Consider the following 25,080-nt stretch of genomic DNA (forward strand, 5'->3'; position numbering starts at 1 on the left):
AGCTCCCTCCTGAGATGTTTGGGAGTTCATGGCACTCAGTACCAGAGTCTAAAAACGACATGTCTTGATTACCTAAGAGAGGGTGAAATGTATCGAAGAAGGGAAGAAGTAGAAAAGTTGGGGAGAATTAAGAGTTAGGAAGTTGTGTTCACTTGAGAACAAGGGCGTCTAGGTTCAAATGGAGAAGAAAGTCACTACCAAGGCCCCTATTTAAAGGAAAATGAACGGCCTGGATTTCTCTAAATCCGATGGGTAAAACCAATCTGCTACCACCATCCAACTGTGGTGCGCCACCTAGCGCAAACCCTTGGAAGACGAAATGACGGCTAAAGCAACGGTTTAGATCAACGTAGGTCCAACGGAGGCGAGAGCCCCCTAGCGCAGGCCCTCGGAAGACGAAACGACGCCCAAAGCAACGGTTCAGATCGACACAGATCCAACGGATGCAGGAGCCCCTTGCTCCTGCGAACCAGTCTCATTGCACCTCCTAGCGCATGCCTTCGTAAGGCGAAACGATGCCGGGTGGACCACGAAGATCGCCCTTGGCAACCTGCCGAGCGAACCAGAAGGCCCGCTCATGACGGACCACTGGGCGAACCGTTCAACCCGGCAAACACAGGACCCCTGGGACGGTCATCCCCTGCATGGTAGCCCTGCTAACGTGACTTGCTCGTGCATGATACGAGACACCCCCGCCAAGCCGAGGCATCAACATCATTCGCGCTTCCGACCGAAATTGAAGCCTTACTTCGGTTACTACCCTCATTACGGCAGAAGTCGAGGCCTCGCCTCAGTCTTGGGACTAGGGGGGCAAGTGATGTGGGTTAGCTTGGCCCAACCCACTAACGCCTGTTAGCGTCAGCAGCAATCAGGGAGCCCTACTACCACCGTACGAAGCCAATCACATAGCTGTTTGGTGTACCCGCCAGGGCCTGTAGGCTGACCTCGTACGGATTTCATCCGGGGCGTTCATCTTCACCTACCACCAGCACGCTCAAGTATAAATAAGAGGTAACTGCCCCTTAAAAGGGGCTGGAATAGAGTAACTCTAACATCACTCACTCATTTACTTCTTGCACCTACATTGTCTTCCTATCATTAATTCAGGGAGATCTGGTGCATCCGAGAACTCTCTCCAGGAGCACTTTTGCACTCTCCCCTACTTTACACATCGTACTAACTTGAGCGTCGGAGCCTCTGCCTCGGGTATCCACCCCGAGGCCTCTGACACTCCTTGTCTTGTAGTAACTTTGGTCACCAGGAACTTTGCCTCGGCTTGTGGTCCTCGACCACCATAGTCCTCGGAAGGAGCACCTCACCTTGGCTTACAGTCCTCGTCTTCGGGCAACACTTTCCGAAGCCTTGGAGTCCTCGGCCAACCCTCGGAACCTGAAGAGTGAATTTACCTCGTTATTTTCGGCCAATCCGCGCGGCAACGATTACCTAGGTAAGCTTTTCCTAAGAAACACTTACCCGAGTAAGTGCATTTACCCATATTCTTTTATTTCTTTTGTAAATAAGGCAATGGCCATTTTAACCATAAAAATTCATTATTAAAAAGGGCATTTTTGTCCCATTCAAGTGTTGGCAACTTTCGCCATAGGTGGGAAAGTTATTTACCCACCTATCTGGGCAAGTGATACCCAGGAAAATCAACTTTCCCTGGTCCTCACATAAATATGAAAAAAGAACATGAGAATCTTAGTCAATGGAAACCAAAACTTTCTCCCTTCTCAAAATCGGAAAAAAGAATGCCCCTAATTCTCACGATCATCTAGATGAGAATGGCATTTGGTGGTTTCATTTCTCAAAATCTCATTCATTTCTCTCCCCTTTGAAATAAAGTACTCGTATCTATATGTTCCACATGAGAAGAGGTTTATTATAGTAAATTCACTTGAAATCAGAAAATTCAAAGGAGAAGAACACCCAGGTCGTCGAATGATCAAATTGACACCACCAAACCACTCCAGGAAAAGATAGTTCTTTCAATCTCTTTGGCTGGTTTATGGCAGAACACCTTGGTTAGATTGACATAACATGAGCTATCTCTCGGCGGGGAATTCCATGATCAAGCAACAAAGTAACCTTCCCGGGAAAACCAACGAAGAATTGGGGATCTATAACAATTAAAAGACATTTGAGCTTTAAGGGTCCGATCTGACCTTCCAATTCATCCCGAACAAAACAGAGTAGCGGACCAATTTCTTCTGCCGTTGGTACACTTAGGATGTTTGGTAATTAAGCGGTAGAGAGAAAAGCCATCAATCCCAACGGAACACAGGGAAAGAAGTTGGGTGCGAAGGAATTCCAAAGATGCAGACCTCAAAAGTGGAATTTTGTGGAAGAGAACTTCGGCTTCTCTCTCTTCAAGTCCAATTTCTTGAAAGAAGGGGAAATATAATCGGAAGGCTGAAACCTCCCCTAAAATAAAAATTATTTTTATTTAAGACAGAAATGAAATACACAATTTAATAATAGTAGTAACGGTAACAACATCAACAGTAGTAGCAGCAGCAACAACAACAGTATTATTATTCCTATTATTATTATTATTATTATTATTATTATTATTATTATTATTGTTATTATTATTATTATTATTGTTATTTAAAATTTCTGCAAGTAGACATTTAATACAAATATTTAAATTTATACTTTTATTAATTTTTAATTTCTATTTTTATTATGATATATTTAAAATTCAAATAATTAATACGAAAAAAACTTTATACATGCAATGCACGTACTTAATTACTAATTTTATTAAAAAACACTATAATGCAAAAACATATCTTTATTAGATCTCATCTTATAACGGATCAGAATATAGCATACTGAAAACTATGATTCAGAAATACATCACGTTGGTGTAGTGTGTTATGGGATGAAGGCCATGAAGCACAACTTTTCTAACCATACAATAGAACAAACCCTAAAATCCTTAAATTTAGGCTATATTTGGTTTGAAGGAAAAGGTAGGAAATCTATACAAAGTTTGTAATGATTTCCCTACCTTTCCCTACTTTTTCCTTCGAATCAAACACAGTCTTAGTGAAGTTCTTCATTAAAGGTGAGGCCACGACAATAAATCAAAGGCTTAGATTTTTAGTTGTTTCAGCGCAAGTGCAGGCTGAATTATCTATGAAACCAATGGGAAGAAGTGTGACTACGTGTTAGGAGGGCCGCTCCCATTGGATCGAGGTCAAAGGTAAAACCATGGAATCACGAGAGTAGAAAAGAAAAGGATAAAAAAGTCAAGGGTAGATATGTAATTTTGTTGGATCATGCAATTAACGAGAGGAGAGCCGAATTTGGTGTCGTTAAGAATCTAGGTGAAAGTGTGAAGTAATTTTTGACCTTTTGCGGGAAGACTGCATATTCTGTGGCCTGGAGCAACCGACAGCAGCTGTACATAGACGCCACCATAAAGCGCACTATTACACTATCAGGTGTAATTTAGCATTTTCTCTCTCTCTCTCTGCATGTTTCTGTTTACGAGTGAAGAAGAGTGATACCAGCAAATGTGAAGAGTTTGTTTGTCTCCTTATAACGTATGGGTTTGCATTTACAGTGTCTGGATTCTGTAATGACTGTTTTTTTCTATTTCTAGTTTGCTTTGCTTGATTCTCCACTTTTGGCTTGATCTGTCTCTTCCTATTTTTCTTGAGATTTGTGGGCATTTTCTTTATTAATGCTTTCTGAATTCTGTTTTTAGAATTGCGTAAATACTTTTCTTTCAATTTTCATTTGTGAATGAGTTTGGAGGTATTTGTTGACTATCTTTCAATCAACAAGTTGTACTATTTCAGTAATTTTGGAATTTTGTTTGCTTCTTTGTTTATTCCGGAATATTTAAAATGGGTTTATCTTTTAAATTCTTGGTTTTAGAACTGGGCATTCACTAATAGGATCTTAGAATTTGGTGGGTTCTTCTTCCATAAACTTCTAGACTGATCCCTGAATATTTGTCGGGTTCATCATATGGGTCCTGCTGAATTGTTATCTCGTGCTTGAAACTGTTCTGTTTCCGGGCCGGTCTAAGGCTGTCTTTTAAGAACTTGACTGATTTTTTCCCCTGGATTTATCTTGAATTTTCTTGGGAAGTTGGTTCGACATATTGAAGTTCTCTCAGACGTTATCTTGTACAGTTTTTAGCATTCAAATGTATCTCCAGTTCTTAGGAACTGTAATGTGTTTTTCTTAGTTATTATTTTCCTCATTCTTCTTCGTAAGATAAAGTTTTAGATTGAGGACTGAGGATTTGATGTGGTCTTCTTTTTTTGTCGAGCAGGGTTATGATCTGGGTCCTGCATAATTACTGGGATGCTGACAATTGCTGATCCTGGACATTCTTAGCTGACCCGAGAAAGGATGCCAAGAGAGCTATGGTTTTCACTGCCGATGATCTGCTGCGCTGGAAGGATTTTCCTAAGGGCCTCAGAGTGCTTTTACTTGACGAAGACAGCATTTCCGTGGCTCAGACAAAATCGAAGCTCGAAGAAATGCACTATATTGGTTAGGCATTTGATTTTCTCTTTTGTTCTTTTAAGCTTTATATTAAAAAATTCACCTCTCCTAAACTAGCAACTTGGTGTTTCTCTCTTCTGCATGTCTTAGCTTTCCTTTTTCATTTTTTTTTTGGCTGCAATTGGTGTGTGCCATTGTCCAACATGGTTTCAGGTTTTATTTGGTTTATGCATCTTAGAATAAACTGTGATGGTACGCAGGGGAATATCTTTTTTTAATGCTAAAAAGACTGATAATTAGATTTTTAGCACCAATAATGTTAAAATAAATGGAATTGTTAGGAAGAATTCCAGACAGTTTTTCCTTTTTTTATTAACCTTTTAAAAATCTCTCTTTTTAGCCAGTTTCAACCCAAATTTTGTTATGAGATGTTGAATACTCGTTTGAGAAATACTACTCATGCTTTTTCTTATATTTGTTCTGCTGGGTTGTTCTGTGATCTTAATAGTTGTGTGTGTGTGTGTGGATAGTTGAAACTAGCTAGGAGTACATCTCTTAGGATTTGGGAATATAAATCTCTTATCTCTGTTTCCACTTTCCTATTTGTTCTCCATATCCATAGATTTATCTCTACCTTAAAACTTCTATATTTGCTACTTACCTATATCAATGCATTCCTCTGCTACAATTCCTAAATTATCCATCTCCACACGATAAACTCGTGTTTAAATCTCTGAAGGTGTTTAACTGATGTCAGTTCCTAACCCCATAACCACCCCCACCCAAAAAGAAAAGAAAAGAACTAAAGATAATACTCAGTCCAATGCATTTGGAGGGACAAAAGAAATTGATTTGATCTCAGATCTCATTTTCCTTTATTGTAACATTGTGTTTGCTGTTTTCAGTTTCTACATTCTCCAATGAGAGTGATGCTTTGACAGAACTTGCAAACAAACCTGAGAACTTCCATGTTGCAATAGTAGAGGTAAAGAAGTTTAATTGTAATCAGGGTTCTAAAACATCTGAATTAATATTCTTGTGCATTATAGACATAAAAATAATATATGTTATGGTATCTCACATATATGCCCATCTTGCATTTGTGGTTACAGGTGAGTGTGGGCAAAAGCTATGGGAGTTTCAGGTTCCTTGAGACAGCTAAAGACTTGCCAACTGTCAGTAAGTTTAATCAATTCCTATAGCTATTCCATTTTAGATATTATGTTTTGACATTGGCTTAAATTTTCTTTTTCTATTCTGGTTATTATAGAGTTAGCACAATCCTATTTTTCTTTAATATTTGAATATTTTGTCTTGCTTTTTTTCCTGGTTTTTTCTTCTTTATGCCTTTTTTCCTCTTTTTTTCTTCTCTTTCAAGTTTGGAACCATTGACTATTTCTAATTATCAAGCCACTATTCTTAGTCAATGGGAAACTAGAGAATGTTAATGTTGCATAAGAAACTACAAGAATGAGGTGGAATACAGATGATTCGGAGTTATCTTTCTCATCATGTAAGCATATTTTACAGCTGATGTATGGATAATTTCTGCTGCAGTGACTTCAAATATTCATTGTCTAAGCACTATGATGAAGTGCATTGCTGTAAGTTCTCTAATCAAGTCTCCTAATTCTCAAAAACGTTCTTTGGAATATTTTACACATATTTTATCTATTCTCATCAAAATCTCTAATTGCATAATATTTTCAGCTTGGTGCAGCAGAGTTCCTTCAGAAACCATTATCTGAAGATAAACTTAGGAACATATGGCAGCATGTGGTCCATAAAGTAAGATCATACAGAATAATTCCTGGGTTTGGGAAATTTTGATCTTTTATTTCTCCTCAAATGCACTGCTAATGCCATAAACTAAATATTGGAAAAATTTCTGAGTCTATCCTGAACAGGCCTTCAATGCAGGGGAGAATGCTGTCTCCAAACCATTGAAACCCATCAGAGAAACTGTATCTTCAATGATTCAACTCCAACTGGAAACCACCAAAGTGGAGCAGAAAAACATTTTAGAAGCAGAAAATGAGATTCAGGTCCACAAAAAGGGTCATGAGCAGTCAGTAGCCACAGATAGGTTCCCAGCACCTTCAACCCCACAGTTGAAACAAGGGGAAAGACTTTTGGATGATGGGGAGTGTCATGATCAGTCTAACTTTTTATTAGAAAAAGAGATTGAGGACCAAGGAGATCCCAAATTTGTTGAAACTACTTGCAACAACACAGTTGTGGAGATTACTGTTAAGGCAGAGCCATCACCAAGATGTGAAGAGGGTGGGATTATGGAAGAGGATGACTCAACTGATGGTTCTAAGACTGGAAATAGAATATCTTCTCCTCCACAGGACAAAGGAAGTGCAGAGGATTCTAGAATTGATGCTGGAAACTCAAAGAAGGCATCTCTTATTCCTAATTCATGTAGGACCAATATTAACAAGAAGAAGATGAAGGTAATTCATGCATATCCAGGTTGTCTAACAATTTGACTTGAAAGGCATAAGAATTACTTAACCCTGCCAAAAACAAGTACATTTTTTTAACTTCCAGCTATGACTAATAGATTTTAAAGAATGAAAATTTGCACCAATTTTATTTGTTTTTTTTTTGGGATTTCAGGTAGACTGGACACCCGAACTGCATAAACGGTTTGTGCAGGCAATTGAGCATCTAGGTGTCGACCAAGCCATCCCTTCTCAAATCTTGGAGTTAATGAAAGTGGAGGGTTTGACAAGGCATAATGTGGCAAGCCACCTCCAGGTCAGTGTAGGAAATGCAGATTTTATATTTTCTTCGGTGTCAATATAACTTGTATTAACAAAATTATAAAAAAAAAGTTATTTGTATTAACAACATTAAATACAAACAGTAGTATCATATTCCTTTAGCTATTCACATTTCAGGGGTTGTCAATTCTTTTTATTTTGAGTTCTTCTCAAGAATTTTTCATGGTATTTGAACATAGAAATTCAAAACGTGAATTCCTTCAGTGATTATAACCAATTGATCATTCCCGTTTTTTGCCATGCATAATATAATTGTTCTTTATTTTCTTTCTTAGTTTATAATCTAGATCAATGTAGAAAAATATCTGAGTATGATGCGCTAAAAAAATGTGGTTTAACAGTTTTGCAAAATGTTAATTATTAGATGGATGATTGTCACTGATTGATATGATTTTGAGTTACAATTATCCATGAAGTGGTTTGCCAATTTAAACAATCTTTATGCTATAGTTGTAGGAACACCATTGGCCCCTGATACAATTATCTGAGTGATTATTTCTTATCCCTGCAGAAGTATCGAATGCATCGAAGACACATTATACCAAGGGAAGATGATCGGAGATGGCAGCTTCCTAGAGACACCACCCCAAGGGTTTATCCTCAGAAACCTGTCATGGCCTTCCCTCCTTACCATTTTGGTCATGGTTTCTCACCCAGTCAACACTACCCTGCATGGGGCCATCCTAGCAGTCACCCTTCCAGTGTTCAAGTTTGGGGTCACCCCAGCTATCCCACGTGGCAGTCTCCAGAAAGTTGTCCATGGAAGACTTATCCAGGGGTAATGTTGAAATCTTAAACTTCCCAAGTACTTCAAGTGGTTAGATCCATCTTCAAATATTTAAGTAACCCTAGAACATCATTCTAAGTGTTAGGCTATACTTCCCATTGTTAGAGTGCACTTTTATCTTTTATTGCAGCTTCTTGATTTAGCAATATTCACCTTCACAGGAATTGCCTCGTATACAAACATAATATAAAACAGAAGTATGGCCAATGTTGGTCCAGCACTGTCAAAAAATTAGTTCTATTGATAATATATATTTTTTTATTTGGTTGATTATAATCTTGTACACATTAATGACTGTCCTTTACTGTTAACATCATCATGTTCAGATGCATGCTGATGCATGGGGTTGCCCTGTGATGCCAATGCCTCAAGGTCCATATTCTACCTTTCCTCAAGTAAGTATGCTGATATATATATTCATTTTTGCATTGTATGAATATATATGTACAAATGCCCGTGTAAGGTTTTTATATATTACCATTGACGGTTGTTTGATTACAGAACTCCTTGGGATTTCAGAGTTTTGAAGACAAAGGCAACTTACTGGGGAATTACATTGACCTTCATCCGGTAACTAGAACTTGGAATTACGTGTTTGTTTCTACCTTAATATATCTCTGCAGTAAGTGGTGTAAAAGTGGGCTTACTTGGTTTACTCCATTATGACCCCTTTATGGATAGAACTGAAATAAATAAATACGAAATGGTAGACTAAGGACTGCAATCTGTGATGATTCTCAAAATCGGGTCAGGTTTGGCTTGTGGAACCAGATTTTTAGTGTTCATATCATAGCCTGAGTATGATGGTCCGACTGGGTTTGGTAAGTTGGCACTGGGGTCACTATTTGCCATCTTGTCATTTTTAGGCTAATTTGTAGTTCTCTTGCCATGAGAGTGCAAGTATATCATCTTGGATGAACCAGCCAGGAAATGATTGTGATTAGAAGTTTTGAGTCCACACTCCCACACAAAAAGAGAGCAAGAAGACACCCAATAGGTTAATCTCTGAACCATGTAAACATCCAATCTCAATGTGGCTCCATTGAATGGGGGACCTATGATACCTGGATACCTGCACAAGGGTGCCACATTGTGTCAGATATTTCAATTTCAAGTGTAAATTCCATATCCGATACCGTATCCGGCCATATCGTCGCCGGATTTGGGTAACGTAGACCGGGGGTTCAAAAGAATTTAGAAATTGGGCCGTGTACATTAATAGTTTGGTACCATAGTGGTGGACCTATCTCATCATTTACAGCACCCATATGCATGCACTAATAATGTCTATGAATGTGATGGTTGGTTGAAGTTCATATACTAAGATGCCCCTGTTAGTTGATGAAATGCCATCTTGTTTTATGCAGGCAGAGGAGGTAATAGACAAAGTTGTGAAGGAAGCAATAAGCAAGCCATGGCTGCCATTGCCCTTAGGCCTCAAGCCTCCATCAACAGAAAGTGTTCTTTCCGAGCTCCATAGACAAGGCATCTCCTGTATCCCTCCTTACAAGAACACGAATTCCTCCTGCTGACATGGCGCCAGAAACATCTTGCATTAACGACAAAGACAGAAAAGTCTCTGATCCTTTCCACCGCTCCTGACAAGAGTAGGTGGACTGTCTATTAGTTGAGATGATTTGGACGGTGGAGAATGGGCCACGTGTATGGTTGGCAATGCAGAAGAAAGTTGTGGCTGTGAATAGAGGATGGTTCAAATGTTCAATAGTAAGAAGGAACAGAAAAGGATAGATTAACAAACTTGATGGAACAAAGCAAATGCAGAAGGGAACGTTGGAGTTGTTTGTTTTTCTATCTTGACATCATGAGACGGTGATAGATCTGGTCTGGGGGGTGGGGCCTGCAGTTTCAATTTGTGCAATCAAGCGGACGGATCTCTCTGAAATCTGAATCCCTCAGTGGGGCCATAGACATGTTATAAACAAGAGAAGGGACACTACTCAGTACTCAACTGATGCTGCCGTGGCTATTTCTGTAGAGAATGAGTTGTGAATAAAGTTAGAACTGATTTTGATTTTTGACTTTGAAATCAATTTATCCATTTATATGGGCTATTTCTCTTGAGAAATGTTCGGATTTGCAGATAGATGCTAGTGGGGACACGATATATGTGACAAAGCGCCTATAACTTGCCACGTGTCCTTTTTTCCTTGTCCATCATTGATTGGATCCCAACCAAAACGTTAAAAATTACATGGTTATAATCATAAATCATCTGATGTGCTGATTTTTTTTTTCTTTTTTGGCATGGATAAAGGCTAAACTACTAGTAGGGCCCAGCCCATTCCATTTTGGGTAGAGAAAATAAAAGAAAAATGTGCTTGGTCTTAATCTGATTTTCTTCCATTTCTAAAGGATGGTAATTTCTAATTACCTGTTCATACCTACCCGCCTTGATTTTTTTTTTTTTTTTTACTTAATATGGATTTTGGGGTGAAGATGGGTTTTAGGATTTTACAACGTCTACGGGTACGTGTAAAATATGGTATTAGGCTAAATTCAACCCTCATTGACCTTCAAATTATTGGGAAGCATATAAATTTTATGTATTAGATGTTGAATTTAATAATATATTGAATTTTATGTTAAGGATAATTAGTAATTTGTGTTTTTTATATGTCTTAATGAAATAATTGGTAATTTTGCTTTTGTTCATGTTATGTTACTTATTTATTGCTTATATATATCAAGAAATAATAAGAAATTAGATCCAAGTTCTAAACTCAATCCACCCTACTAGGGATGCAAACAAATTGGATTGGATTTGAGTCGGGGTATATCCGAATCCAATCTGACATTGTTTATGTTGGATCCAATCCGATCTAGTCGGATATGATAGGACTCTATTTGAATTCGAATCCTATCGGTAAGTCAGACCTTTGGATCTAACCAATCTGACTTGTTTCCTTTAAAAATTAATAAATTATTAAAAGAAAAATAAAATATACTAATTCAAATAAAGTAAAAACAAAAAATACAAGTATTTTTTAATTATTTTCATCATATATATACATGTTTTTTATAAAAAAATATATAATATAATAAATTTATAAAAATATAATATAAAAAATATACTTATAAATAAATAAGTAACATATATATATATATATATATATATATATATGTATTATATATATTTATAATAAATATATAATATACATCGGATCGGATTTTCTCGGATCAGATAGGGGTGATCTGAATTCGACCAAATAGGATCGGATCTCAGATCCAATCGGATTATGATCCTATCCATTTTGCACCCCTAAATGCAAGGAGAATAGGTTCATGAGGGTTTTGCATTTTCATGTATGGAGAAGGTTTGGATCCTCAAAATCTGACCTACTATGGGTTTTGGGGCGGGTATGAATTGAAAGATTTTAGGGAGGCAGGTAAAGTCTAAAATTTATAAAACCCTCCCCGAACCTGCCCCATTGCCATCCCTCTTCTGGGTTTTCACTATTGTCTCCTGTTAACATTAGCATTTAGTGCCATTTGAGAGAGCTTTCGTGCAAAGGTTTCTAGTGACAAGCATTGCAAGGTGGACCTCACACATAAAAGTTCAAAAGATATGTTTGGTGAACAGCCCAAAAAACCAGAATATGCTTTAATTAAAATTAATAAATCGATTTTCTGATGAAGCTAGTTTTCAGGAAAAGTGGCTCTGTCAATGCAGTTTTGGATTACATGCCAACCTCTGATTAGGCCCAAATTTGACAGGTGGCATATTTAGAGAATAAGGTGTAATACGAGGAAGCCATTAAATTACCAACTGATGGTGGCTTAATTGATAAATTACCTGGCTAGTTGTAGTGAAGACTTGTGATCAAACCCCATTGCAACCCAGGGTTGGGGATTATGTCTAGGGGAATGGGCCCCAACCAAAAAAGAAACCCATTAATTTAGCCCACATAAAAGAATCGGCTGACTCACCTGCAGTTAGGAATGGAATGGATTTTTGGATCAATCCTACCTGAATCCAATTCATAAGAATCAAATCCTATCCATTTTAAATTAAGACAAATATAAATTCAATGATTCAATCTGACCAGCCCCCAAAAAAGTATCTCTTTTGTCAAACTGATAGATTTTCCCTTACACATAGTCTTTGATGGGCTTACAAAAGTCTTTCATTTCTTTCCCTCTTTGTATCGAGGAGCATTTTTAGTATCAGATTCAAACATCTAGAACCCCATAAAGACATTTTAGAAAATTTTTGGTATTAAAGCTACCAATGCAGTCTTATATGTTCAAGGATTAAACAGATTTTGGTAGTGCTTAGAAACTTGAGGGGAGGTTTAAAAATTTTCCAACAGCCATCCTTCCTCTTGGTAAAATCGTCTAAAAATCTTTCTAAATTTGTAAGTTTTAAATACCTCCAGATTTTTCTATTGGTGCTTGAACCAATCTTAGTGAAGCTTACTTTTAACTTTTCAAAACGCTTGAGACATTTACCACAAAGCTGGAAAACATTTTACTTTTGGGTTGGTTTTGAATTTTGTATTTTATTTATATCATAAATAAAATCTTAAAAACAATTCTTGTCTATCATGACTAATTTTTGATATAATTAATATAAAATGTTAGAGATGTGTCCAAATGTTTTTTATATAGTTTTTATTCTTTTCATATTTTTGTATTTTTATCTTTTTAATTTTTATTATTTAATTAATTATGAAATCAATTGTTGACACATATGACCCAAAAGGTTGAATTGATGATCCGCTACTAGGAAAAAAATTTCATTTTTTTGGTTCATTTTAAATTTTATTTTTAACATCAATAAAGCAATTATTATTTATCATACTTGTTTTTTTACACGATTCATATAAAATATTATACAGGTGTCTAAATGTTATTTACAAAACTTCATATAATTACATAATGTTTGTGTATTTTTATATTTTTATATTTTTTATTTAATTATGATATCAAGGGTTGATACATTTGATTCAAAAGGTTGAATTGTTGACCCACCACCACAAAAATAATTTTTATTTTGGATTGGTTTTAAATTTATATTTCATTCCAACATGAATAAGAGTAATTATTATTTATCACACATTTTTCTTTACTATATATATATATATAGAGAGAGAGAGAGAGAGAGAGAGAGAGAGATGTGCCAAATGCATATTATTTATCACACAAGTATATAGGATTCAATAAAAAAATAAGGGATCCAATTTTTGCAATCACTATGTGCAGTTGTTGTATGGTTACAACTTGTTAGGCATTTTTCTTATTAGTCATATGTATCATACTAATTTTAAAATAAACATGTGTGATTCCTCTCTTTTTTTATGTATTTGAAAATGATTTAAACATAATAGAGTATAATGTACTTTGAAGTAGACTTATATTTATTAGAATTGTCATGATTTTATGTAAGGGAATTGATTTGAAAAATACGGTGATGCCAAACATGATTCTGATTCTGAGAAACAAAATGACATGACCATGCCAAACACATTGTAAATTTTTTGAATGAAAATTTTCAAAATCCATTCTTCTATGAAAGGATTCTAAGAATGAAAATTTTTAGAATTGATTCGAAACAGGCCTTAGTGGCGAGCAAATTTTGAAGAAATTATACAAGTAAAAGATTCTTTATCAAGGCATCTCGGAGGCAAAGAGATTTTACTAGCAATCAAAGTTTTGGATGCATCTTTATTGCAGCTGGAACTGGTCGTGAACTTGTTCCCATGTGGTTGGTGCTTGAGGAATTGGTGAGTAAAGATTTTGCAGTTAGAGAGGTCCTCTCAGTGGGGTGTCGAGCCATTGTAATATAGTACAACCATTGGGTTCAATAGTCGTTATGATTCATTAGCATCAAATAAAACCAACACCATATGACTTTTATTAGAATTTTCTCTGTTAGTTCCTATTGAGTTTCAAGGGAAGCCTAATATCCTAATTTCCTAGTTTCAAGCAAAGAAAAATTTGTTCTTCATCTTCTTCATGGTACAGGAGATTGTTAAATTTATCATGGTGATTTTGGTGTGTTAACAAGAACGATGGCTAACAACCAAACAATATAAAGGAACATGGAAAGTGATGGTATCAGTTCAATTTTATGTAAAATAGTGGTATTAATTAGTGATGTTGTCCGATCTGAGGTGTTTCGAACCAATGACACAATTAGATAATCCTACCAACTAGATAAGGCTGAGGTGGAAGGAGAAACTCACACTAAGATCTGCAACCAGGAGAAAGGTCAGAGGCCCGGGGAATTAATCCCCAGGTAGGTACTTTGACACTCAAGTCAACTTGATGTTGTTCGAACCGATGACACAATTAGATAATCTTGCCAACTAGACAAGGCTGATGTGGAAGGACAAAGTCGTGCACTGAGATATGCAACCAAGAGAAAGGTCAAAGGCTCGAGGAGTTAATCCCCAGGTAGGTATTCCAATGTTCAAGTCAGTTGGGTGGAGAAATATGTAGTCGGGCAGAGCACACATCAAGATGGCAGCACAATAGCAAAGGATGGCCATGCGCTATGACTCCAAAGTCTGGAGGAGGGAATTCAAAACAGGAGACCTCATCCTCTTTAAAGTCATAGTGCCCAAACTAGGAGAAGGAAAACTTGGACTTAACAGGGAAGGACCGTATAGAGTGACCAGAGTCCTCGGCCCGAGCACCTACAAACTAGAAGACCTTGATGGGAAACTGGTGCTGAGGAGCTAGAACACCGGGTATCTATGGATGTACTACCAATGATTAAAGACGAGCATTAGTTGTATGCAGTTCAAGAAATAAAGTTTCATTTTGTGTTCAATGTACAAATGTACAAGTTTCATTTTGGAGCAATTGATAGACCTGACCAAATTGAAGCGGACAAGACCTAAAGCCAAATGAGCCCCATCAGGCACCGCAGGAACAACGTACCTACCACAATGGCAAGAGGATGAGCACTAAACTCTGCACACCTAGCTGACTAATGATCGGAACAGAGCCAATCGAGGACCACAACTAGCCCACTCAAAGAGTGTAAAGCTCCCCAAGACTAGGTGCTCGGAAGCACCTCAGCCAACATAAGACCAGGGCCACAAAGTCAAAGACCCCAGCCATCCAATGTCAGGACCAAGACCTCAGTCGGCATAAGACTAAGGCCACTAGGCCAGAAACCTTAGCCAGTGAGAATTAGAGCTAAAGAACTTGACTGGCATAAGATTGAGGCCGTTGACCAAAAGACTCCAGCCTCAGTGTCATGTTCGAAACCCAACTAGCCTAAGTGCAAATACAGAAACATGGCCTATGGTCCCCAATGACCAACCTAACTCTGAAGCATAATGACATAGAAAAAAAAGAAGGAAAAATAACATAGAAGGTGCGTGGCAAAATGACCAAATTTCCATTAATGGCAAAAGATGATACAACGATTGTAAGCTCGACATACCGAGCTATGCACAACAGAAAAGAAGAGAAAATATATAAGGAAATCAATCCAAGCTGGTCGTGTCATCTATAGGGTTCACTTCCTCGGGGGTAACTGTGCCATCATTCGAGGCAGATTGCTTAGACACCTCAGTATCGAAGGGACCATATTGCTCCACAGCTGCGACAATCTTGGGATGCTCACGTATGACCCTCCTCTGATAGCGAGCAAAGTTGGTCTGCTAGGAGTCCGTAGCATAATCATCGAGGGCAATCTAGAACTCCTCGGACTCCTTGGACTTAGCGACCGCCTCCTCCTCAACGCGTAGTAGCTTCGCCTTAGCCGCTTTCCTCACCTTATCGCAGTCCCCCTTCAGCTCATGAGCACAGCTCTTAAAATGTCGTAGCTCTTTGTCCTTGGCCACCATTGTTTGTCTCGATCATCGCAGCCACCTCTACTTGTAGACGAAAGAACTCGCCCTCCCAAGCCTTGGCCATTTAACGAAGGACATGCATCCTATCGACCAGCATCATCACTTTGCAAACAGCCTAAAAAACACAAAGTTAGGGAGCATGGCCAAATAAATCAAAAAACTAAGGAGACAACCCTAATATCTCACCGCAATGTACTCCTGGATAGCCATGCTCTCTAGTACCCCGCTCGTGTAGTCGCTAGTCTCTCTTCGGATGCTAGGCAGCAAGATGCCCCTAGCGAACTGCTCGAGCATGCCCTCGGTCTTGAGTGTCCACCAGACAAACCCTCCAGCTCATCCTATATACCTCAACCACCAACTCTACCAGACCCGGAGATGGGACATCTAAGCCTCTCCATGGCACGGATCTCGGTGGAGACCCATCAAATCCAACGTCTACCACGTCCTCTTCTGAAGTTGTTTAGGTTACAATAGATTTTAGCAGACTAGTCTCTTTTGCTTCTTTCTCTCTTCCTCTTGCAGGTTTGAATGTCATCTCTCAAGAGAAAATCACTAAATGAGTGCAGGATCTCCACTCAATGGATTGTATGGCCCCTCGGACCAAGATCTACCGAAAGAATACAGTGAATAAGGGGCATTTAAATTTGGTAGAAAAAAGGCCAAGACATAAAAAATCAGAAAAAATTACTAGAATAAAGGGAAACAATCCTTATGAGAAAATTCTGAACAACAAAATTGGTTGTGAAAACAAGGTGGTAGAAAAGAAAAGGGGAATAACGCCATGTCCAGCGGTAGTTAAGAAATACTAGCAAAAATATGACCACAAAAAAAGTATGAAACAGTACCATTTGGAAATATCCCCAAAGTATGTATTGGATCAACAAAATCGGATATTTCCTAACAAAAACAGAAAAGTATGTAAGGAACATCAGGATAAGAAAAAATACGAAGCCACTGTCCCAAAGGGTAGCATTATGAAAATTGATATGTAGAACGAGGGCAAAATGGACATTTCAGTGTGTAGCATATTAACAGGGACAACTGGAAATCGGTCAGTTCGAATTTCAAATGAAAGCTACTAGCTACATGGGTAAAACAATAGAGGGAAAATTCAAGGGATTATTGCTGATAAGGACAACTTTTGACCCCTAATATCAATAAAAATAATTATTTTAATATAATCGTTGGAAAATGTTAACTTTTTTGAAAAAATATCAAAGTAGGAAAGATATACTATTCACCTTCTTCCTTTGAATGGTGAACAACGGGCGGTAAATCTCCCCCACCTCCTCTCTCCCTCTTTCTCTCTCTTCTTCTTCTTCTTCTTTTCTCACATATGAGTTCTTCCAAACTCAGAACAGAATAAAATGGTGAGATCCCTATCCACTTTTCTATGATGCAAATGATGAGAAAGAAAGAAAGAAAGAGAAAGAGAGAGGGGAAGTACAAACAAACAACTCACTAGGTTTGTTGAAGAACATTTGCCGCACCTGAGTGTGCTGGGTTTGCTGGCTTCCCATCTACAACGACTTAAGTTTGACAGAACGAATAGGTTGTGGTTAGAACTCAGAAGAAGAAGAAGAAGAAGATGAAGAGAGAGAGAGAGAGAGAGAGAGAGAAGTGGAGAGGGATCTCACCATTCACTGTGCCGAGGAAGAAGGTGAATAGTATATCTGTGCTTTTTTTATATTTTTTCAAAAAATTTAATCTTTTCTAAATATTATATTAAAATAATTATTTTTATTGATATTAAGGCTTAGTTTGGAAGAAGTACAAATGCAAAACCTTGTATTTTATTTTATTTTGTATGTTTGCACAGTACACATTTGTATTTTTACTCCTACCAAGCTGAGTTTTCCCTTATCGACAATAACCCCAAAATTTTCAAAAATAATTTTAATATAAACAATCCCTCATTAATGAATCAAAATAATGACTCTTGGTTGGAGGGCAATTGTGTCGGCCAGCCAACCTCAATGAAAATAAAAATAAAACAAGAGGACGGCCCCATCAATGCATGTGTTCACCATGTAGAGAGCGGCTTAAAAAACCGTGGACAACCACATAACCATGATAAGCCATGCAGGGAGCCCAATGGGTGATAAACCCATGCAAAAACCATGGGAAGACTATACCTGGAAAAAGGATAATAAGGAAGATAATAAAATGAAGATGAAAGGTGGGATCAGAAAGGATCAAATGGATAATACACCTCCTACAGATCCTTGTAGGCTAGAAGAGGATAAAAACGTCAGGTTTATCTCGTTGAACGAGATGGATGATAAGATAAATCTTAAGGAGCTCGTAAATAGGGAGACAAGATAGGTATATAATAAAGGATACAAGGAGGCTATGACCCTTGGAAATAATGATAATTCAAGTATGAAAGGGCATGAAGTGAATACACAAGGAGGAAGCATAAGAATTGGTGGTAATCTCATAAAGCCAATAGAGAAGAACCTAATGATCACTAAAGTTGAGAAGACTAGTGAAATAAGCAAACCCAGAGACTTGACCACTCTACAGGATAAGTGGTTGGAAATAGACCACTGCAAGGACTTGATAATCGCCGGAATTCAAGATGAATCTAATGCATTTTATGGAAAGGGATGGGCCAAAATTTTCGCTCACATAAAAGGATGAAATGAAACACCATCCACAGTAAATGAAAACCTAATGGGAACGTATTTGCATGGAGTAGTAACTCGAGCTAGAAAAGAGAAATTTGGAAGCATTCCCAAAGAAGATAACCCAGTTGTAAAGAAGAACATTAATATCAGAAAGATTGATTCACAGAAGGAAAACCATGGTCTCCAAAACAACTCTACCATGAGACATAATGGACCATACAGGAAAAATCAGAAATTTAAAAATAGGGAGGGCTCAATTGAATGGAAGGATCAAGAGACTGGTGGTATGGATATAAAAATGAATCTTGAAAGTTAAAGAGACTGCAGTGATCGAGGAGGATTATCATGGTATTGTGCTTCATTACTAGTAAAGAAAATATCCTTTTACTTAGCATTCAATATTGAGCCAGTTAGGAAATCTCCCATTACAGGTAATCAATCAATACAAGTTAATTATAGGACTGATGAGTTTGATAATGTTCAACCACCAATATTAAATGAAGCCAAAGTAGATGATGAGGGCGGATTTGGAACTCCAATTATGTTGTGACACATGGCGCCTCGGAACAACTAGGTAACACCTGGAACCACTTTGGCAACAATTTGCCTTAGTCAAGTTGATGGTGTCCCACCTGGCGGCCCAGGCGTGACCTGGCACAAGTGTGGCCTGGCCCTGGCGCAGCCTGGCACATGCGCGACCTGGCGGCTTGACCCATGCGCGATTTGGCAGCCTAGCACAGGCACGACCTGGTGGCCTGGCACAGGCACCGACTTTGCGGCCTGGCTCAGGCGTGACCTGGCAGCCTGGCATAGGTGCGACCTGGCGGCCTGGAACAGGCACCGACTTGGCGGCCTGGCCTAGGCGCGACCTAGTGACTTGCAAGACATGCTCGCCGACGAATTCGGCATGCATATCCAAACACTCCCACGATCCTTGGAAGTTGACTCACATGCTGAACAATCTGGAGGGTGGTTAACGTGCATGACGGTTACCTCCAGGAATCTCAGACCAGTTAGACACGACCTTCCGGAGATCTCAGGGGCGGTACATGAGCAAGGCCTATATAAAGGCACCAACCCCAATGACAAGGGGCAAGCAAGCATGTAAGCAAGTTCTAACTCTCAGACTTTGTGATTTTTAGCTCACAGTTTACTATGAGAGTACTGACTTAAGCATCGGAGCGACCTCACCGGGTTAGCCACCCCGGATCCTCCGACATTTGGTTCCTTGCAGGTCTCTAAAGAGCAATGAAGCTCATCAATTCAGCTCGCCACCAGGCAACTCGGCACCTGGTCAGCCCAGCACCTCGCAGGCAACTCAGCACCTCACAGGCAGCTCGACACCTCACAGGCAGCCCTGCACCTGGTTAGCCTGGTGCCTCACAGGCAGCTCGGCACCTAGGTAGCTCCACTTCAGCCTCTGAGTCATCAGCCACCTGGAAGCAGATCAAATGACGAGGTACTTAGCCAAAAAAAATTGATACATTAACCAAAAATTGATTCATCAGTTGGCGTAGTCTGTGGGAAACACTACAAAAAGCTAGGTTCTCATCATCCGAAAGGCTAAGTCCTCTTCTTCTAGAAGTTCTCACCTTTTAAAAATTAAAAGCTCTCACTTTCTAGTTTCCATTTTTTATGAACTCAAAGACTATGCAAGAAGTTGATGGCTAATAGACTAAGCAGCTCTACCAACTTTATTTCAACTCGGATAAAGCCTCATCAGTCCTCTTCACAAGGTACCCTCTACAAAGATGAGCTCTTCGTGGCTTCTGCGGGAATAGGTGGCCAACAGATTGCATGGACGCCCCTGCCGATCGAGCCTTCCAAGGCTCCCGTGCGAGTTGGTGACTTAAAGTCAGTAGTGTTGCCCCCGTAGGTCGAGCTCCTAGTAGCTTCTTGTAGGAGTGGGTAACCGACATCACTAACGAGGCTGATGCAGCGCAGCCGTAGCTCTAAGGATCCGACCTGGCAGCCTGACCCAGGCGCGACCTAGCAGCCTGGCCCAAGCGTGAACTGGCGGCCTGGCACGGGCGCCAACCTGGTGACCTGACCTAGGCGCGAACTGGCGAGCTGATAAAAAACTTTGTCTCCACATAAGACCTAGTTGCCTCTTCGGCATGGGCAAAATAAAAAATCAAGGAGAGTGGACTACGAGTTGCTCCCAGAGCCTAAGGGCTAAAACACTGCATAAGACCCAGTCGCCTCTTCGGCATGGGCAAGGTCAAGGAGAGTGGACTATGAGTCGCTCTCAAAGCCTAAGAGCCAAAATACCGAACTAGCAAAGACCTCCTCACCATATAAGATCCAATCGCCTCTTTGGCATGGGCAAAATCAAGGAGCAGACTGCGAATCGCTCCCAGAGCCTAAGGAATTGAATCAACGCTTACGAGCTCATCGAATTATTCATTACGGGCGAAAAGGAGAAATCTACTCCCTTCGCCGAGTTACTTTCGACTCAGGAGTGGGGGGGCAAATGATGTGGGCGGATTTGGCCCTCCAATGATGTTGTGGCACATGGCACCTCGAAACAACTACATGACACCCGAAACCACTTTGGCAACAACTTGCCTTAGCCAAGTTGATTGTGTCCCACCTGGCGGCCCAGGCGCGACCTGGCCCTAGCGCAAGCTGGCAGCCTGGCACAGGCATGACCTGGCAGCCTAGCACAAGCATCGACCTGGCAGCCTGGCACAGGCGTGACCTGGCGACTTGCAAGACGTTCTCGCCGACGAATTCGACATGCATATCCAAACACTCCCACGATCCTTGGAAGTTGGCCCACGTGCCGAACGATCTGGAGGGTGGTCAACGTGCATGGCGGTTACCTCTAGGAATCTGGAACCAGTTAGACACGACCTCCCAGAGATCTCGGGGGCGGTACATGAGCAAGGCCTATATAAAGGCACCAACCCCAATGACAAGGGACAAGCAAGCAAGTAAGCAAGTTCTAGCTCTCAGACTTTGTGATTTTTAGCTCGCAGTCTACTATGAGAGTACTGACTTAAGCATCGGAGCGACATTGCCGGGTTAGCCACCCCGGGTCCTCTGACATTTGGTTCCTTGCAGGTCTCTAAAGAGCAACGAAGTTCATCAATTCATCTCACCACCAAGAAGCTCGGCACCTGGTCAGCCCATTACCTCGCAGGCAGCTCGGCACCTCACAGGCAGCCCTGCACCTAGTCAGCCCAGTGCCTCACAGGCAACTCGGCACCTAGGCAGCTCCACTTCGGCCTCTGAGCCATCGGCCACTTGGAAGCAGACCAAATGACGAGGTACTTAACCAAAAAATCAATACATTAGCCAAAAATTGATTCATCAATAGAGATTATAAAAAGTGAAGAGTGCAATACAATGGACTATGTAAATCCAAGTGCTCAAAGTGGTGAGTTCTATCCAAAAACTTATTGTGAAATCTTAAAGCTTAACATGGCTAAGTCAAGCAACTCAAGTAAGGCGAGGATAGATCTGGGTAGCCTATTCCTCAAGGAAGCTGAAAGAAATAAGGTAGAAGATAAGATTAACAAGTAATCAATAAAGACTCATGCAAAAGGGTTGAGAGCATGAATTTGGACCTCTTAAGCGAAAAGGAGGATGAGAATGAAGAGAACACTGAATGGGAATGTTGCATGCATGCTAAAGTTCTGGGAGAGCCAGTATCAGTGGAAGCCATAACAACCAAAGTAACCACATTGTGGAAGCTACAAAAATGGGTGGACATCCAATCCAAAGTATAGGTAATGGATTCTTCCTCACCACCTTGGTTTATTATAATTACCTAGTTCTTATGAAATGGAGAATGGGGTTCAACCTCCTCACAGTTATTATAGATGAAGCCAACATTTGGGTGTACCTATTGGGACTCCCTATGGAATGTTGGACAAAGAAACATCTGAGTAATGTAGTTAGACAAGTGGGTCCAGTTGTAAAATTGGATAAAATAATGAGAAGAAATTTCGAACTCTATTTCCTAGAGTTTGGGTAACGTTAATCTTAGGAGGCCGTTAGTCCTTGAGATTCTTGCTACTATAGGGGCCGTTAGTCCTATAACTACCCTAAGATTATAGGGGATGGTGGGACCGAGGCAAAAAATATGTAAGAAATTCTCAACAAAAAGACCGAAATTTGGAAGAAATGTAGACACCCGAATCAATAGTAAATGCCATAAAGCTTCATGGTTCAATGGAACAAAGAATAATATAGTTTCCAAAGCCAAAGCTTTATCCAAAATCTAAATGATTAGGCATGGTTGTACATTGTTGGTGCCCATTCAAAATGAGCTCCTATGGGTTAAAAAAAACTACAAGCAACCACTCAGCTAGTTGCTCTGCCCCCAGTCTCGATAACTCAGGAAAGGCAGAATGACAATGAAGAAGATGAGGAATTGGAGGATATTGAGGGTGAAGATGATGATCTAGACATGGACCATGACGCTAATGCAATCACGATGGACAAACTATCAGAAATACAGGAAGATGAGTAAAACAAAATAGATGCTCTTGTTTCTACATTCCCGCGAGCCTCTGCATTAGATAGTTGTGACAAAGGAAAAAAGAAATTACACCCAACGGAGGAAATGTGTCCAACTGATTTCTCCAACAATGGAATCACGAATAAAGATGCTAGCATGGAAGGTCAGGGGTGCTGGGAGAATGACACTCCAACGACAAGTTAGGGACCTAGTTCGATATAATCAAATTGCTATTGCTGCATTACTTGAAACTAGAATTCAGCCTTTTGATGTTAGTAAATTTTCTAGTAAACTATCTTGTGAATAGTGGTTTAATGTAAAGCATGTTGGCTACTCTGGTGGCATATGATTAATGTGGAAAAGCAGTCTTCGTAATGTAGATACCATCTACTCAAATGATAGAATGATCCACCACTTAGTTTATGACTGTGAAGCCCAAAAATTATGGTCATGCACCTGCATTTATGCTCCGCAAAAAAAAGAATGATTAATGTGGAAAAGCAGAAAAAGAAAATTCTTGGCTCTCCACTATCTAATATGATTTTCTGTTTAGGCTTTCAACAAAGCCATTCTATTTTTCCATATAATGGCAGAGGGATTGCTAAGGCCATGGTTACCATGTATTCAGATGGCACAAATATATTATAGTAAGGGAAAATCTATGATACAGAAAGACATGGTACTACAATAGATTTGACAAATGCTACCACATAAAAACAAATATTGGGAATGTTATGAGAATCAAATTGTAACCCCACAAATCCCCTCACATCGGCATACGTACTACTACTTTATGACTCCAAGACTTGTTTGCTTTTCGGTACATTAATTATTGGGATAAATGCAATTATCTAGGTAAGTTTTTTTTTGGGAATCACTTACCAAGGTAACTGCATTTACCCATGTTCTTTTATTTCCCAGGTAAATAATGTAATGACCATTTTAACCATAAAAATTCATTATTAAAAAGAATATTTTTGTCCCATTCAAGTGTTGCCAATTTTCACCCTAGGTGGGAAAGTTATTTACCCACTTAGGAAATGGATATCACTCCCACAAAAATAAACTTTCCCTGGTCCCCACATAAATCTAAAAAAAAAATATGGGGTTCTTGATCAAAGAACCAAACCAACTTTTCCCATCTCAAAATCCAAAAAAACAACACCCCCAAGTCCCACTTTATATTGACCTCAGCTCCAATGGCCCTATCAAGATGTCACTTCATGGATATGTAAAGTTCATGCACTTTGGCGACCTCTTGAATCTTCTTGAATACTACCAGTTAGTATATGTTTCATGACGTTTTAGCATAACATGGGCATTGAAGGCTAGAATAGAGAAAAAGAGAATTGAATACAATGAAGATGCTCCTAATTGGCCAAGAGGTCTACTTTGTAACCACCCAGTCCTGAAGCATATTTGTAAGGTTTTTATGTGATCAATGAAATTATTGTTCGTTGTGCCAAAAAAAAAGAGGGTTGTATAACTCATTTCTTCTGCAAAAAAAAAAAAAAAAAAAAAAAAAAACCTACACTATTTATCAAGGTTTTAAAAACCACCTGGAAATGGAGTCACTGTAGCCACCGGTTTCTGGATCAACAGTTCAACCATTTGAGTTGAATGGTTTAGATGGTTTGATTAGATTAGGGCAAATGTTTATGTGGTTGTCTTTCTTTTCTGAGGAGAGGCTGAGACATAGGTGGTTGTCAGCTAAGAAAGAAGAAAGAAAGAAAAGAAAAAGGAAGGAGAGAAGAAAAAGAAAAAAGGAAAGAGAGAAAAGAAAGAAAGGAATGAGGGAAGGAGGAGGAGCATTTTGTGTTCACCGTCAGTAACAGCAATGGTGGCGACGGCAACAGAAACGCAACAGCAAGTTGGCACATCCATTCGTATCTCTCTCTCTCTCGTTTTAGATCTCAGATCTGAGACTCTGTTCCAATCTTGCTTCTGTCATCTCTCTCTCTCTCTAAGATCTCGGTGATCTCTGATCTAAGATCCTCTATTTCCTTATTAAATGGCAAACTGTTGTCCGGGTCAAACGGGCCGACAGTTTGATCACCTAAATTCATGGTTCTTTGACCAAATCAACGATTTTTGACCCAGTTAA

The 25,080-nt window shown here is 39.3% G+C and overlaps 1 protein-coding gene and 1 long non-coding RNA gene across 18 annotated transcripts; one reads left to right on the top strand and one right to left on the bottom strand.

The window, feature by feature from the left end:
- Window positions 1-3,416: 3,416 nt before the first annotated feature.
- LOC104606438 (two-component response regulator-like APRR2) lies at window positions 3,417-10,135 on the top strand. 16 transcript variants are annotated; one of them, XM_010271647.3, is made up of 12 exons: window positions 3,417-3,554; window positions 4,295-4,518; window positions 5,376-5,455; window positions 5,583-5,649; window positions 6,001-6,074; window positions 6,181-6,258; window positions 6,378-6,929; window positions 7,096-7,236; window positions 7,774-8,040; window positions 8,376-8,444; window positions 8,551-8,619; window positions 9,417-10,135. In XM_010271647.3, exons 2-12 carry the CDS (start codon window positions 4,389-4,391, stop codon window positions 9,579-9,581), a joined length of 1,692 nt encoding a protein of 563 aa, XP_010269949.1. In that variant the 5' UTR covers window positions 3,417-3,554; window positions 4,295-4,388; the 3' UTR covers window positions 9,582-10,135. The 16 variants fall into 16 exon arrangements, with proteins under 16 accessions (XP_010269949.1, XP_088746104.1, XP_010269950.1 ...); XM_088889978.1 differs by having other exon boundaries at window positions 6,028-6,074; XM_010271648.3 differs by having other exon boundaries at window positions 3,435-3,452.
- Window positions 10,136-15,398: 5,263 nt separating this feature from the next.
- On the bottom strand, window positions 15,399-24,956 carry LOC148790750 (uncharacterized). 2 transcript variants are annotated; one of them, XR_016077903.1, is made up of 4 exons: window positions 24,536-24,935; window positions 16,724-16,775; window positions 16,065-16,485; window positions 15,399-15,993 (listed from the first exon to the last, which is right to left on the bottom strand). It is a non-coding gene; the product is annotated as an uncharacterized LOC148790750 (long non-coding RNA). The 2 variants fall into 2 exon arrangements; XR_016077902.1 differs by lacking the exon at window positions 16,724-16,775 and having other exon boundaries at window positions 24,536-24,956.
- Window positions 24,957-25,080: the final 124 nt, after the last annotated feature.

Source organism: Nelumbo nucifera, chromosome 6 (assembly GCF_055504915.1).
Source record: "Nelumbo nucifera cultivar China Antique chromosome 6, China Antique-T2T, whole genome shotgun sequence".
In the NCBI taxonomy this organism is placed as follows: Eukaryota; Viridiplantae; Streptophyta; class Magnoliopsida; order Proteales; family Nelumbonaceae; genus Nelumbo; species Nelumbo nucifera.